General features: G+C 42.7%; 1 protein-coding gene across 1 annotated transcript in view; it reads left to right on the forward strand.

The window, feature by feature from the left end:
* The first annotated feature begins 979 nt into the window (after positions 1-979).
* Positions 980-16,078, forward strand: part of MAOB (monoamine oxidase B) — a 119,918-nt gene continuing 104,819 nt past the window's right edge. Inside the window, exon 1 of the mRNA XM_052662936.1 lies at positions 980-1,301. Within this exon, the coding sequence (XP_052518896.1) occupies positions 980-1,301 (322 nt within the window). The remainder of the gene's footprint in view (positions 1,302-16,078) is intronic.

Below are 16,078 nucleotides of genomic sequence, written 5' to 3' on the forward strand. Positions count from 1 at the left end.
AAATAACTCAGTTTGAACTCTGTACTAAGGATTATATAACAACAACAGATCCTGCTTGAGGACAGTTTCTCCTCCTGAGAACCTTCTGGCTAATCCTGTTATCTTAAAATGTAAATTATGAGAGTGGATCTAGTAAGATCTTTACAACTTTGAGACATTCTTTTGATTTATTGTAATAATTAATTAAAAAGTATATAACTCCCTTGCTAACACTAGTGAAGGGGGCACTCTCTGTCCCCCTTCTGATGTCTATGTCAGAAGCTTTCTCTGTCCCTTTTTATACTTTAATAAAACTCTGCTATACAAAAGAAAAAGCATCGATTCTTCGGCACTCAGCTATATGGTCCAACTTTCACATCCATACATGACTACTGGAAAAACCATAGCTTTGACTAGATGGACTGTTGTTGGCAAAGTAATGTCTCTGCTTTTTAATATGCTGTGTAGGTTGATCATAGCTTTTCTTCCAAGGAGCAAGCATCTTTTAATCTCATGGCTTCAGTCACCATCTGCAGTGACTTTCGAGCCCAAGAAAATAAAGTCCGTCACTGTTTTCGTTCTCTCCCCATCTATTTCCCATTCAAGTACAATGCCAAGATAATGACAGTCCTGGGTAGCAGATCAACGTAGGGCTTGGAATCTTCCTGGCCCTCAGGAAATTGTTATTTCTGACTCTTTCTCTTGTCTTTGCCCCTCCTTAACGACTTTATCTCACTTTCCTCATCCATAAAATGGGTTGTTGTAAGGTTTAACTGGAATTATGCATGTAAAATGCTGAGGACGGTGCCTGGTACCAGAAAAGCCTTCACATTATGTTTGCCCTTCTCTACAGCTCCATTCCAGGGAGTCATTTGAGGTGTTGGAGGAGGACATCCCGACCTGCCATCCTCCCAGTCCCCGAGCTGAACAGCGCACCCGGGAAGCTGATGGGAAAATACCGCGCAGTGCATAAGGCCAACAGGGAGTGGTGGCCCCGGGGATGGACTCTTGGGGGCCCTGGGTAACCTTTCTGCCCTGGCGTCCACCCTCCCCAGATTTGAGCCGCAGACCTCCGGGCGGGAAGGGGGGCGGTGCGCTCCAGCCCCGCCGGCGCGTAGGCGGGCGGGCGGGCGGGGCTCCGCGACCCGAAGCGCTGGGCCGCCAATATAGGCGCTCGGCGGAGGCGCTAGTGCGCGGGGGCAGCGCTGCGGGCGGGGGCCGAGATCCAGACACCGAAGCAGCAGGCACCCGGGTGGCCCGGAGAGGGGCGAGCAACATGAGCAGCAAATGCGACGTGGTCGTGGTGGGGGGCGGCATCTCAGGTCAGTGGCGGCTGCGCGCCCTCTTTCCCCCTCCCCGGGCTCCGACAAGTGGCCGCTCCGGGAGGCACGCGGGGCGGCCGTGCGGCGGGGTGTCCCCCGGAGCCCCTAGACTCTCCGCGCGCAGGAGGGGATCGAGAGGGTCCCAAGCGTCGCACACAGCATCCTCCCTCAGGGGGAGAAGGATCTGGTGGCCCCCTCCCCTCCCCGGACAGAAGCTGGAGGATGTCTTTTGAAGGTCTGGGGCTAGACTTTGAACTTCTGCCCCGGACAGCTGCCAAGCCTGAGACTGCTGGAATTTTCAAAGCGCCGGGGGGCGGGGAGAGAGGGGGGTGGTGAGAAAACGGGCAGGGGAGAGACTCTTCCTGCTGCTGCTAAGTCACTTCAGTCGTGTCCGACTCTGTGCGACCCCATAGACGGCAGCCCACCAGGCTCCCCCGTCCCTGGGACACTAGGGGGTGGCATAAAGGTCAGTCGCTTGCCCCAAGTGAAGGTCAGTCCTTTTGCTCCAGCCCGACCTGGACACTATACCCTCACCCGGAGCAGGCATGGACCACGACGTGTTGTTATTCTGGAACCAGGAAAACGACCTTGAACTGCTTCCGGTTCAAAAAGAAGGGATTGGACCCTGGGGTATCGACCCTTTTGACCCCGATTCTTTCTGATTACACGATTGCCATGGGTCTACCTGTGGCTGCAGGGCCTTCTTGTCAAATGCCTTCTTGTCGAATGTCTCCTCTCCTTCTGCCCCTTCTTCTCCTCCCCCACTCCCCACACACAGTCAGTGGAGGGTGGCCAAAAGGCTTAGATAGGATGGGGGACAGAAAGTACCCTCATAGACACGAGGAAGGGAAGTGGGACTGGGCCTCGAGAAACAGACGCCAGAAGATGGATGGGGTCAGCTGGGGAACCCACCCTCTGAAGAGAGTCAGGCAGATCCTATGGGGAGGGGTCAGTGGAATATTAAGTGATGCTACCAGAACAGCCTGTCTCACAGACCCCTGAGAATGCTTTGGTCCGACCTCCAGGACCTCCTGGTACTTGAGCAATAATGAGGACACCTCCAAAATCCACCACTGTGTTGACTAAGATGTGCCCTAACCAGACATCAGGAGCCGGCCTCCAACTTGCTCCCTGGGGGGAGGGCAGGTCAGAGGCCCTCAGATTCTCTTGTGGCAGGTGAAGAAAGCAAGGTGCTGGATGTTGGATGCCATGCCTCCATTCCAGCTTTCCTCACCTTTGAGTCAGACCTCAGGCTATCCCTTCTGTTTTCCAGGTCCCCCACCCGCTCCCCGGGCTCACCCATGCCAGGCTCTGTGCACAAGGCTACAGATGCTTTAAGTACAACAGCATGCTGTGGTGGGCTTTGGCTATATAGATTCCATTTTCATTCAGTATTTTAGACATCATCTCTCCTAGAGGAACTCGGTGTGTGTCCATGCTGCCTTGCACAGCACTCCCATCTTATAGAAGAGGAAACCTCTCTTTCTAGACCTTCAGAGTCCTTTTCTTACCCAAACTGTGTCTAACATGTTCCAATTTTTCATTTCTCCCTTTATTTTGTTTTTTCTGATTCATTCTTCAAACCTTCACTCTTACTCAAATTATTCATGTAAGACTCATACTGGAAAGATAGATAAGGGTTTAGCTATTTTTTACAGCAGTGGTGAATCTCTGCTTTTGACTCCCAAACTCTCCAAACAAGGGGCTGGTGAGTAGATCTGCCTTTTCTCAAGAATGTCACATGGAATAAGCATTATTCTAAAAACTGAGAAAGCAGGGTTCCAAGGCCTTACTCAATTGCTTTATCTGCTTTGTGAGGATAACACCAACTAGTCATAGCTAGATTACAACATCATTCTAAAAGGTAGATGAAGCAATGTGTGTGAAAATGGCTTTGCAAAGTCTGATGTATGTATGACACAAGAGATTACAAGAGTTTTGCTCATTTATTCAAACAGTACACATTAGGGCAGGCTGTGGTTGATGATGCAAAACTAGATCACATTTTTCTTGTCCCGGAAGATTTATCAGTCTAGGAAAAGAGATGCAGTATCCAGACAAAGACAATACAAGGTAGAAAGTGGTAGGTGCCACAAGAGAGGTCCATTCATTAGTTCATTATCCATTCATTCAAGGAACATTTGCTTCCTGTCCCGCATCCTATCCCAAAGGGAAGGAAAGATGAATTAGTCAGAGCCATTGCCCCTGGGGTACTCACAAGCTGATGTGGGAGGCAGAGTCGTGAACGAGTGATACTAATGACCTACAATATATACCTTTTCATAGGACCTCCTACTGAAGGTTATAGGAAAGGTGAATGTTGACCTCTAGGTGAATGTTGAACTCTGCCTGAGAATATCCAAGCAGACTTCACAAGGATGGTGAAGTAGATCTTAAGGAATGGATATGAATTCACCAGGAGACTGGATGAAGAAAGTATCTGAAGCTAAAGAATAGCTTAAATCACAAATATGTGAGATATTCTCATGCTTAGGAAAGATAAGAACTTTAGCACAGGGACTTCCTTAGTGTTTCAATGGTTTAAGACTTGTCCTTCCAATGCAGGGGGTTGCAGGTTCAATCCTTGATCGGGGAGCTAAGATCCTACATGCCTCAAGGCAAAAAAACCCAAAACATAAAACAGAAGCAATGTTGTAACAAATTTAATTAAGACTTTAAAAATGGTCCACAGGAAAAATTCTTAAAAAAAAAAAAAAAGAACTTCAGTGTGGAGAATTGAGGGGGACCTGTGGGAGACCAAGCTACAAAGGTGGGTTGGGATGAGTTGTAGCCTTGTATGTCATCACCCAAAGATTTAGCTCCCTGGTGGATCAGATGGCACAGAATCCACCTACAATGCAGGAGACCCAGGTTCAATCCCTGGGTCAGGAAGATTCCCTGGAGAAGGGAATGGCTTCCCACTCTAGTATTCTTACCTAGGAAATCCCATGGACAGAGGAGCCTGGCGGGCTACAGTGCATTTGGACACAAAGAGTTAGACAGGACTGAGTGGCTAATTTTGGGGGCTTCCCAGGTGGCGCTAGTGGTAAAGAACCCACCTGCCAATGCAGGAGACATAAGAGATGCACATTCGATCCCTGGGTCAGGAAGATCTTCTGGAGGAGAGCATGGCAACCCACTCCAGCATTCTTGCCTGGAGAATCCCATGGACAGAGGATAGGGTCACAAAGAGTCAGACATGACTTGAGTGACTTAGCACACATGCGGTCAATGAATAGCCACTAATGAATTTTCATTCACAAAGTGATATGTCAAGTGACAGGAATATGATGTACAAAAAGAGGAATGTGCAGAAGAGCAGGTTTGGGGAAAGATGGAGCATCTAGAATTGAAGGTGCTGATAGAACACCCAGGGAGAGATGGCTAGCAGCTGCGAGTGCAAAGAACAGGTTGGGCTGACAGATTTGTGTGACAGAGACGTTTTAGTTGAAGCCCCTGAAGTCTGTGAAATGACCCAAACCAAGAGTTGAGAGAGAAGAGAGGATGCCTAGAACAGAACTGGTTGAGGGGGTGCTCACCTCCTCCACTGGGAGGAAGATATTTCAGTCTTTATAGTTTGATGAGAGAGATGAGGAAACTGAGAAACTGAAAAACACTTGGTGCTGCTAAGTCGCTTCAGTCGTGTCCAACTCTGTGCGACCCCATAGACGGCAGCCCACCGGGCTCCCCCGTCCCTGGGATTCTCCGGGCAAGAACACTGGAGTGGGTTGCCATTTCCTTCTCCAATGCATGAAAGTGAAGTGAAAGTGAAGTCTCTCAGTCGTGTCCAACTCTGAGCGACCCCATGGACTGCAGCCTACCAGGCTCCTCCATCCATGGGATTTTATAGGCAAGAGTACTGGAGTGGGGTGCCATTGCCTTCTCCAGAAAAACACTTAGTTAATCTCAAATCTTAGCTCATATGTCATTTACCGGGGGCAGCCTTCCCAAATCCCTCCAAATGGGTTGAGATGCCTTTGTTTAACTCTCCTCTGCCGTCTTGTTCTTTTCCTTGAGTTTTTAATTGTTCACATTTTAGTGTCATTTCTTGTTCAATCATTTTCTCCGCCACTACACTGTAGGCCCCTGGAGCCCTGGGAAGTGTTTCTATGTCTCCTGGAGAACCCCCAAACTCCAGCTCCAGAGCTCTGCCTGGCCTAGTTAGCACTCAATAAATGTGTTAAATGAACAAACTTTAACATTATCCCCACAAAACAGCAGTTGATTGCATCTGAAATTCACATCCACTTACTCCTGACCCTTTTGCATGTCCTGCCAAATCTTATTGAGTAAGGGAAAAATGGTAAAATCAGAATTTTAGGATTAGTTGGTGACTGACTCAGTTAACTTTGTTAATTATTAAACTTGGGCCATTCTGGTAGTTCTCTGATAGTGTTCGAAGCTGTCAGCAAATTTTAATCACTCCCTTTGGCTAAAGTAGAGATGGACTGGGGGTACGGATGGTTAATATATAACCTTTTTTTTTTTTTTTTTTTTTTAGTGTTTGAAAAATTCCAAGGCGACTGTAGAACAGCTTTTTGTTTTGGGAAATGCGTGTGGCATATAAACGCGCACCTGCTGACATCTCTTTCACCCAAGGAGCAGGTCATCTCTGGGGACTTGGCAGAGTAATGGCATTTCCCACATGGAGCTGGACAACAGCATACAGCTTCTGTTCCAAGTCTCGATTTTAATGTTTGGTTTGGTAGAACCATGGAAACTATCTTTTGCAATTCTGAATGGCTCTTGCTCAAGCCTCAAAATAAAAGCTAAAAAAGGGAAACTTGAAACAGAAAGGAGATTTTTTTTCCCAGGCTTGAGAGAAGTGATCTGGCCATCTGAGGGTGGCAGACACTGGGCTGACAGCCTTGAAGAGTCAACCTGGAAGGTGATCTGTCCAGCCAGAAGGGCCAGGGGGCAAGCCTGCTGCAGGCTGGAGGGACTGGCCTAGGCAGGGTGCATCAGAGAGGGCCCACAGGGGATCATGAGTTGAGGGATGTGATAGGCAGATTAGGCCTGTGTGTTAATGGCAAAGCCCCCGCCTCACCTTTAATGAAGAAAGATGGAGAACTTCCCTGGATGCCTATAACCCACCTGAATGTTCTAAGAAATGGTAATTGGATGGAAGTGCTTAGAAATGTGTATATCCCAAAGACGGGCTATAAAGAGGCAGTATGCAATGTTAAAAGAACATAGGTCAGACGTCAAACAGACTCGTTATGAATTCTGTTTCCTATACTTAGCTATTGTGTCACCTTAAAATTTCCCTCACCTCTCTGTTCTTCAGCTGCCTTTTAAAATGAGATTCCCAGTGCCGTTATTGGCCGAGAGCTTGTTGCTAGGAATAGAAAGAATGCACATAAAGGACTGTACACAAGAGGCCATTATGGCGACAGCTTGTATTAAAAAGACAACTTGTCTTTTTGGAAAAGACATCCTTTTTTTAGCTTCTAGGGTTTTTTAATCTGTGGGAGCAGAAGCAGGCATCTCTGTAATCACGTCTTCCTCTTTACTGACCAGTCATTTTTCTTGCTGTGAGGCATTTATAAGCATTTATATGGATGCTGTGACTACAGGATCCATACAAGCATCATTCCGACCTCATCCTGCCCCACCCCCATCCCTTCAGTCCCTCCAATGAGGAGTCTGAGAACTCAGGCTTATCCTGGGCTTCAGAGCCACCAAACTCATTGTGTTCCTTATCAGAAGAAATTTTCAAAGCCCTCGATATGTATTTCATCACTACCCCAGCCTGGCTGCTATTCCCTTTCTGATCTGGTCTTCATTTCAGCCACCTGATACCCGTCTTAATTATAAGAAATAATAAATGGGATTATTATTTATCTCGAATAATATTAATTATTTAATAATAATAGAAGAGTCAGCATTTTGAGTGCTGTCTGTATGTTAAATTGAGTAACAGTGAGGTGATCTTAATATTAGCATCTGCCAGGCACCAAATGAATTCAAACTCTTAGTGTAGAAATCTGTTCTGTGTTTAGACTCTCTGACATATTTACCTCTTAACTATATACAAAAATTAATTAGAATTTCAGATTTTTCTTTCAGTTTAGCTGCTACGTTTCTTACATCATCTGTGTTGGTAAATCATTTACAAGCCAAGAAAGTAGGGCTGTGAAACACAGCCCTGTTATAAAACAATATTCCATGAGTGTGTGTGTGTGTGTGTGTGTGTGTGTGTGTGTATGTGTGTGTGTTGGCACATGTACATGCATAGCCACTAAGCCACTAGCCACCTCCTCCAGGAGGAGGAACTCATTCTAAAAGTTAGTTTGTCCCAGGTGCTAAGACTATACATATAATGGCTATCAAATCCAAAGATGAAACTAAAGTTAGTGTGAGTTCCAAATCAGAGTGACATGCTACTGTACACATTTCATTTGTCCCAGGTGTCCCAAGTGACATTATACTATGACCTTGTCACCTGTAATAATTCAATATTACCTAATTCTAAATGTTATTTAAAATGCAGAAGTTCTAATTCAGTGTACATCAGTTAAGGGTACGTGCATATAGACTTTGAATCTTGACAAGAATAAAGAAATGTACAAACATTAGAATTCGGTGATAGCAACATTTGTTGTCATTACTGATATCTGGAGAAATGCTTGATACTGGAACATTTTATTGACTTTATTGTGTCACTAGAACATGAAAATGCCACCGAAGCCCAAAATATTAGAGAAATAAGTTAGAAACTAAATTATCTCATCAAGTTCACAGGGTAAATTTGAGTCAGAGCCCATCTGTATATTTATTGACAAAAATGTATAAATCATTAAAGCAGCTGATTTATTCTTTCATCTTTGGATTTGATGGCCATTATACATATAGTCTTGATTTCCCTGGTGGCTCAGACGATAAAGCGTCTGTCTACAATGTGGGAGACCCGGGTTCGAGCCCTGGGTTGGGAAGATCCCCTGGAGAAGGAAATGGCAATCCACTCCAGTACTATTGCCTGGAAAATCCCATGGACAGAGGAGCCTGGTAGGCTTCAGTCTATGGGGTCACAAAGAGTCGGACACAACTGAGCAACTTCACTTTCACTTCATACATATAGTCTTAGTGTTCCATGTGTGTGTCTATTACTGGATCTCACTTACCCTGTTTAAATTACTTGTTTAAGCATCCGTGAACGTTCACCTGATCATAGGCTGCTCAAAATCAAAGACTTTGTACAATGTATCTCCCTATCTCTGGTGTTTAGCAAAGAACCCAGCTCACCTTAGCCTCCAGAAATTGAATTAAATTGATAGAATCCCTTGATCAAGATTGTGGGTCTTCTCAGGCTTTGGGCTCAGAGAAGGTAAGCCTTACAACCAGAGATCTATTGGAAGGATGGGACTAACTTTTTACTTCCTGAAGGAAGCAGGATAACACAGAAGTTAAATGCAAAAACCCTAGGAGCCTAACAGTTGGGTTTAGATCCTACCTGTGTCCCTAACTGTATAGCTTCGGTTAGTTACCTACTTCCTCAGCCTCCAGATACTCACTTATTAAGTGGAGTGATGTTCCTGGGATGCTCAACCAGTGTTAACTCTGCTATTTTTACAAGTCAGCAGGCAGGGCTTAACTGAGGGGATCTTGGAAATGTACAAGACTGAATACACTTCTAGGTCCCCAGAACTGAGCCAAATGGAGAGGCCATATTCAGGATGAGGGTTTTTGTCCCCATAATAGAATACTTTGGAAATTTCCTCATGTGAAAATACAGCATTATCATTTTGCAAGGGCCCCAAGCTTCTTGGGCTTAGCTTTTTAAGGACGTCTCCAGTAGCTCTGCCTGCATTGTAGGAGACCCTGGTTTGATTCCTGGGTCAGGAAGATCCCCTGGAGAAGGGATACACTACCCACTCCAGTATTTTGGGGCTTCCCTGGTGGCTCAGCTGGTAAAGAATCTGCCTGCAATGTGGGAGACCTGGGTTCAATCCCTGGGTTGAGAAGATCCCCTGAAGAAGGGAGTGGAGAAGGCAATGGCAACCCACTCCAGTACTCTTGCCTGGAAAATCCCATGGACGGAGGAGGTTGGTAGGCTACAGTCCATGGGGTCTCGAAGAGTTGGACACAACTGAGTGACTTCACGTTCAATTTTCACTTTCATGCATGGGAGAAGGAAATGGCAACCCACTCCAGTATTCTTGCCTGAAGAATCCCAGGGACAGAGGAGCCTGGTGGGCTGCTGTCTATGGGGTTGCACAGAGTCAGACACAACTGAAGCCACTTAGCCACCACCTGGAGAAGGGAATGGCTACCCACTCCAGTATTCTGGCCTGGAGAATTCCATGGACTATTCCATGGGGTCACAAAGAGTTGGACAAGACTGAGTGACTTTCACTGACTAGAAATCAGTAATTCCCTTGATAATGGTATAAATTTTTTTCCTGACTTTGACCATCCAAATCCCATAAATTTCTTCTGAGCTAAAAACATGTTCTAAGGAATTCCGTGGTGGTCCAGTGGTTAGGACTCTGTGCTTTTGCTTCAGAGGGGCATGGCTCCAATCCCTGGTAGGGGAACAGAAATCCTGCATGGCATGTGGTGCAGAAAAAAAAAAATTTTTGCTCTAATAGAGTCATTGATAACTGAAGATGGAAGCATCTTTAGTTTTATCTACTAGTGACAGCATCTGGTTTTCCAGTGAATAAAGTCCCTGTTCTGGAGGATGAACCCTCAGCTTTAGGAGAAAGGGCAGTTGGAACAAGAACCTGACCAAATGATGCTATGTGGAAGATAAAAATAACTAACATTTTGAATGCACTGTTTTTACTTTCAAGTTTACAAAACAGATCCATGTTCAGGCTCTTTGGTTAACTCAGTAAACAAAGTACTACAGAAAATGAAGATGTGTAAGCCATGATATCAAGTCATTGTCGTCAGTTTACTTAAGGGAGGTACAGAAAGTCTTCTGTAAGAACAAGCTCTTACTCTCAGAAAACTTAAAATGCAATTTCAGACACAAGCCCAGCACATACAGGCAATAATAAATGACTAGAAGTAATGAATAATTGAGTTCTGTACTGTGGGACCCAAGTAAATCATAGAAGACCCCAGGAATTGGAGAAGTTCTTCTTAGAGGTGTGAAATTGGAACAGTTCCTGAAGAACAGTCAAGGTTTGGGGTTGGTAGAGAAAGAGAGGCTTTCAAGATGGGAGGAATAATATAAATCATAAGGCCATAGGCTCCAGTTTACAGGTGATATTTCTATTTATAAGAAGGTAAAAAGTGTAATAAGTCTAAGATAGTAAGCTATGGAGATATGGGTAATAAATTTGGAAGGAGGAGGGCAGGATCAAGCAATGAAATGTTGAAAAGCAAAGTGAATTTGTTACGTTTTTCAGTGGTTGGAACTAAGGAAGCATTGACAGTTTTTGCTAAAAAGATAAGATGGGCAGTTGTGAAAGAGGGCAGCCCTAGAGCCAAAGAAACCAAGAGATGGGTAGTAATTCAGGAGTAGGTTGAGAGGTGATTAGCTGATTATAATGAACTGAGTTATCCTGAAGCTCAAAGCAGATTGCAAGAGAAAGTGAGGGGAGGCAAGAATGGGAAGAAGTTCTTCGGTTTTACTGAGAAAACACCTAGAAAAGAGGTATCACAAAAATTAATTTGTATTTTCCCCCTGAAGTTTCATAGTTGAAATGGAAGGACTTGATTGTATTTAAAATTTTCCTTTTTTGAAAAAATAAGATCAAAGAGATTTTCTCCCTAAGGGTTGTGACCCAGCTTACTAAATGACAAACACACATCTTGAGCAATCTCAAACACAAAGTGAATAGTTCATCCTATTTTGTAATGTAAGAGTTTTCATTGAAACCTGTCGTTTTGTGAGAGAGGGCAAAATCAGAAAGCGAGGTCAAAGTTTGACCTTTCAAATGTTAGTTATGTTACCAGAGTCTCTGTTTAATGGCATCTTAAATGTCATATTCTGGTTAATTTCCATTGAAAGTCAGAAGTTTACATTCTTGATCTTATGTTAGTCATCTCTTACCTGGGTCACTTTCACTCTGGACTCACCATCAGCATCAACATTTAATCTAAAAAAATGATGCAAATGAACATATTTATAAAGCAGAAGCAGACTCCCACACTTAGAGAAGGAAACTAGTGGCACTAGTGGTGAAGAATCCGCCTGCCAGTGCAGGAGACACAAGAGAAAAAGGTTTGACCCCTAGGTCGGGAAGATTCCCTGGAATAGGTAATGGCAACTCACTCCAGTGATATTCCATAGACAGAGGAGCCTGGTGGGCTACAGTCCGTGGGGCCACAAAGAGTTGGACACGACTGAGCGACTAAATACACATGGGGGAGAAGGCTGGGAGAAAGGGATAGTTAGAGAGTTTCGGATTGACATGTAAATACTGCTTTTAATATATATAATGACTTGTATGTTCATTCATTTTGAGAAGCATCCATTTGCACCTTGTACCTCAAGCAGTCTTAAAAACTTGTTATAAACTTAAAAAAAAAACACGTTTGTCAGAATTGCACAATGCTGCAAGTGTCCTTCTAGGTATTTAGTTTTATTTGCTCTCCTTCCAACCTAAATAGCCCCCCCTCCTTTTAATTTATCTCGCAGACATTTCCAATGATTCATTTATAGTGAATTTGGAATCCTGACCTCATCTTTTGTGTGTTTTTTTTTTTTTATTCCTGTGATCCCAGTCGTGTTTCTGGGAAAAAATTGTGTCTTTATAATCATGTTTAATTCTATCTTACTTTTTGGGTTATTTTCCAGTTTTTTACATTAAAGCAACTTTGGAAAAATTTTGTTATCCAACACAGCCCCCTTTCAGATAACTTTGGGTAAAGAGTTAATCATCAAATTAATGACCAAAGTTCCCTCGAAAATTTTTAGAAAGACAGGCCACTGATGTAAATGAAAGATGCAATCACATTCCTTCTTGGTTATTTACAGCTTAAGGAGTTTTTTTTTGGAGAGGTAAGAATGTGTTTTAATAATGTGAGTTGAAGAATAATACATACTTATTGTGAAAATGTGTAAATTACAGAAAGGAGCAGAAAGAAAACAAAAATAGTCTATAATTGATGCCTACCAAAAAAGCCACTGTTACAATTGTCACCTGTATTTTCTGTTTGCAAATCATCTACTGGATTTACCATACTCACTGGTAGTCCTTTTAACACAAATAACAACATATTATGAATGTTTAACCATGTCTTCAATTCTCTTCTATACAATATTAATAACTTTATATTAGATTGTATTTATTTACCAATCTTCGATTGCTGAACATTTGTGTTGTTTCCAAATTTCTATTTTAAACAAAGTTATTGTGAATATCCTTGTACCTAAACCTTAGTGCATAATTCTGATTACTTCTTTAGGAAATTCCTAGACATAAGTGTTAGGAATCATTTTAAGGCATTTGGTAATGATCACAAAATTGTTACTCCAAGAAAGTTTTGTCAATTTAAGGTAAAATTTTAATAATGGGCTTCTTAGTTATTTCTCTAGGAAGCCAGTATTTTTCCATCTTTGACACAACACAAAGAAAACCAGGGATCTTCACCAGTTCAGAGTTGTAATTTAATGAAGTTGTAGGTACTAGGTTTTGTAAATGTTCTTTAGTTTCATAAAATTTCAGTGGTGGCATGTAATTCTTGCTCTTCTTGCTCTCTATAACATGCAGGCAAACCACTTTTGCAATGAATGCTTTATGCCTACCACTGTTCACTAGGTATTTATATATTATACAGTGCTTAAAAATTTTTTGAATACCATTATCCTGTGCTTCTAGAAGTTTGATATCATGAATTAAATCATTCTATGTGTTTCAGCACAGAAAAGAAAAAAGAATAGTCCTGTGGCAAACCATTTTCTATGATTATTTTTGCCCATCTAGATAAGAAATTAATATTGCCTGGGTCCAAGGTCTATTGTAAAAGCTAATCAAACAGCTGTTTCATGTTTTACATTTTAATTTCCTTTCCAGTTTGCATTCAAATCCTGTGATAGATTTTGGTTTGTTTAGGAGTCCTATAAGATACAGTTGGCTGTTTTGGAATAGCCCTTTTATGCTATGCTTGTTAAAATTAAATAGCCCTTGTTAAGTAGTGATGATAAACACCCATAAACGCATAAACTCAGATGAGTTATCCTCGTTTCATCAAACGTGTTTTATTTTGTTGTTTCTGCAGGGGAGAAAAAAGAAGTCGTTTGTTAATTCGTTGATTCATCCATTCATCCAATAAACCCTTATTGAGGGCCCTATTTACCAAGCATGGGGCTAGACATGGGAATATACAGATGGGTAATTCATGTTTCCTTCTTTGAAGGGCACACCAAGCAGAGGGAGGCACATTCAGCTACATACAGGTGAATTCTCTGAGCGGTGGTGGGTGCTGAGAAAGATAAATTCATCTGGTTCAGGTGATACAGAAGAGAGGAATATGGCAGTTTCATCTCTGGGCCTCAGAGGACCGGAAGGAAGACTTGGTGATAGGATTTATTGGAAAGATAGTTAGCCAGTTCAAATATTCTTCCACCAAATAGAGTGTTATGTGCTTGACATTTAAATCTACATTGGTATCTACCTCTATTCTTCCCCTAATCTACAACTATTTTATGGAGCTCCCTGTAGGATTTCTCACAAGGAATCAGAGATACTGAAAGTGATTACAGAAATGGATGATGGAATCCCAGATGAGCAAGAGAGAAAGTGACACTGTGAGGGAACTGTTGATAGGATTTGAGTGGAAAGGTTGATAGATTGAGGATCTTGGGTTAAAGGGCATTCATATTAGATGGATTTGAACAAGTGAACTAGAAAGATAGAAGATCATGATTGCAAGGGAGAGTGCTATAGTGTTTTGACAGAAAACCTTTTGATTGTACTTCTTGGAAATGACCATTAATAGCGTTTACATGAGCTGCAACATTTTGAATCAGCATATCCAGAGATGGGATTCTCTGTGTGATTCAACAAATGGTTTAAAGGCCAGAAAAATAAATGCCTTAAAAAAAGTAATTAATCTGCTATTTTACAGTTGGGCAGAGGAGACAACTAGTCATTTAGTCTAAGTTTAGGATGTCTGGAAGGTCCCTCTGCTGGACTGAGAAACGCAGGAATCTTGAAGATGATTGGAGAAGCATAGAAAAAGGCAAGGGCTATATATAATGCAGCATTATGTAAAGTCCAGTAGGGACAACACACTGTCCCATTCCATGGCAAAACAGAGACGAGAGAAAGAGAAAGTCCATCCTTCCCATGCCCCAGCAGATCAAACGTTGTAGAGCTAGACTATTAGTGTTATAATGACATTGACAATTGGAGGATTCTGTTCTCTGATTGAAAAAGATGAAGCCCATGACTTATGGAAATGTCTGTAAAAGGAAATTGTGGTCTACTTTTTAATCCTGTGATTCAGCTTCTTCTGTTTACAATCTATCAAAAAATCTTGGCTGGCAGCATGCCAATCTGTCTCCATCCATCTGCTGCTAGTCTTAGATTGGGAAAACATTAAGTGAGAGCCTTTTTCACTCTCCTCTTTCACTTTCATCAAGAGGCTCTTTAGTTCTTCGCTTTTTGCCATGAGTGGTGTCATCTGCATATCTGAAGTTATTGATATTTCTCCCAGAAATCTTGATACCAGCTTGTGCTTCATCCAGCCCAGCATTTCACATGATGTAGTCTGCATATAAGTTAAATAAGCAGGGTGACAATACACAGCCTTGAAGTACCCCTTTCCCGATTTGGAACCAGTCTGTTGTTCTATGTCCAATTCTAACTGTTGCTTCTTGACCTGCATACAGATTTCGCAGGAGACAGGTGAGGTGGTCTGGTATTCCCATCTCTTGAAGAATTTCCCACAGTTTGTTGTGAGCCACAGAGTCAAAGGTTTGGGGTTAGTCAGTAAAGCAGAAGTAGATGTTTTTTCTGAAACTCTCTTGCTTTTTCAATGATCCAACAGATGTTGGCAGTTTGATCTCTGGTTCGTCTGACTTTTCTAAATCCACCTTGAATATCTAAAAGTTCATGGTTCACGTACTGTTGAAGCCTGACTTGGAGAATTTTGAGCATTATGTTGCTAATGTGTGAGATGAGTGCAATTGTGCGGTAGTTTGAGCATTCTTTGGCATTGTCTTTCTTTGGGATTGGAATGAAAACTGACCTTTTCCAGGCCTGTGGTCACTGCTGGGTTTCCCAAATTTGCTGGCATATTGAGCACAGCACTTTCAGAGCATCATCTTTTAGGATTTGAAATAGCTCAACTGGAATTCCATCACCTCCACTAGCTTTGTTCGTAGTGATGCTTCCTAAGGCCCACTTGACTTCACATTCCAGGATGTCTGGCTCTAGGTGAGTGATCACACCATCGTGGTTATCTGGGTCACGAAGATCTTTTTTGTATAGTCCTTCTGTGTATTCTTGCCACCTCTTCTTAATATCTTCTGTTTCTGTTAGGTCCATACCATTTCTGTCCTTTATTGTGCCCATCTTTGCATGAAATGTTCTCTTGGTATCTCTAATTTTCTTGAAGAGATCTCTAGTCTTTCTGATTCTATTGCTTTCCTCTATTTCTTTGCATTGATCACTGAGGCAGGCTTTCTTATCTCTCCTTGATAACTTTTGGAACTCTGCATTCAAATGGGTATATCTTTCCTTTTCTCCTTTGCCTTTAGCTTCTCTTCTTTTCTCAGCTATTTGTAAGGCCTCCTCAGACAACCATTTTGCCTTTTTGCATTTCTTTTTCTTGGGGATGGTCTTGATCACTGCCTCCTGTACAATGTCACTAAC

This window comes from Budorcas taxicolor, chromosome X (genome assembly GCF_023091745.1).
Source record: "Budorcas taxicolor isolate Tak-1 chromosome X, Takin1.1, whole genome shotgun sequence".
Taxonomy (NCBI): Eukaryota; Metazoa; Chordata; class Mammalia; order Artiodactyla; family Bovidae; genus Budorcas; species Budorcas taxicolor.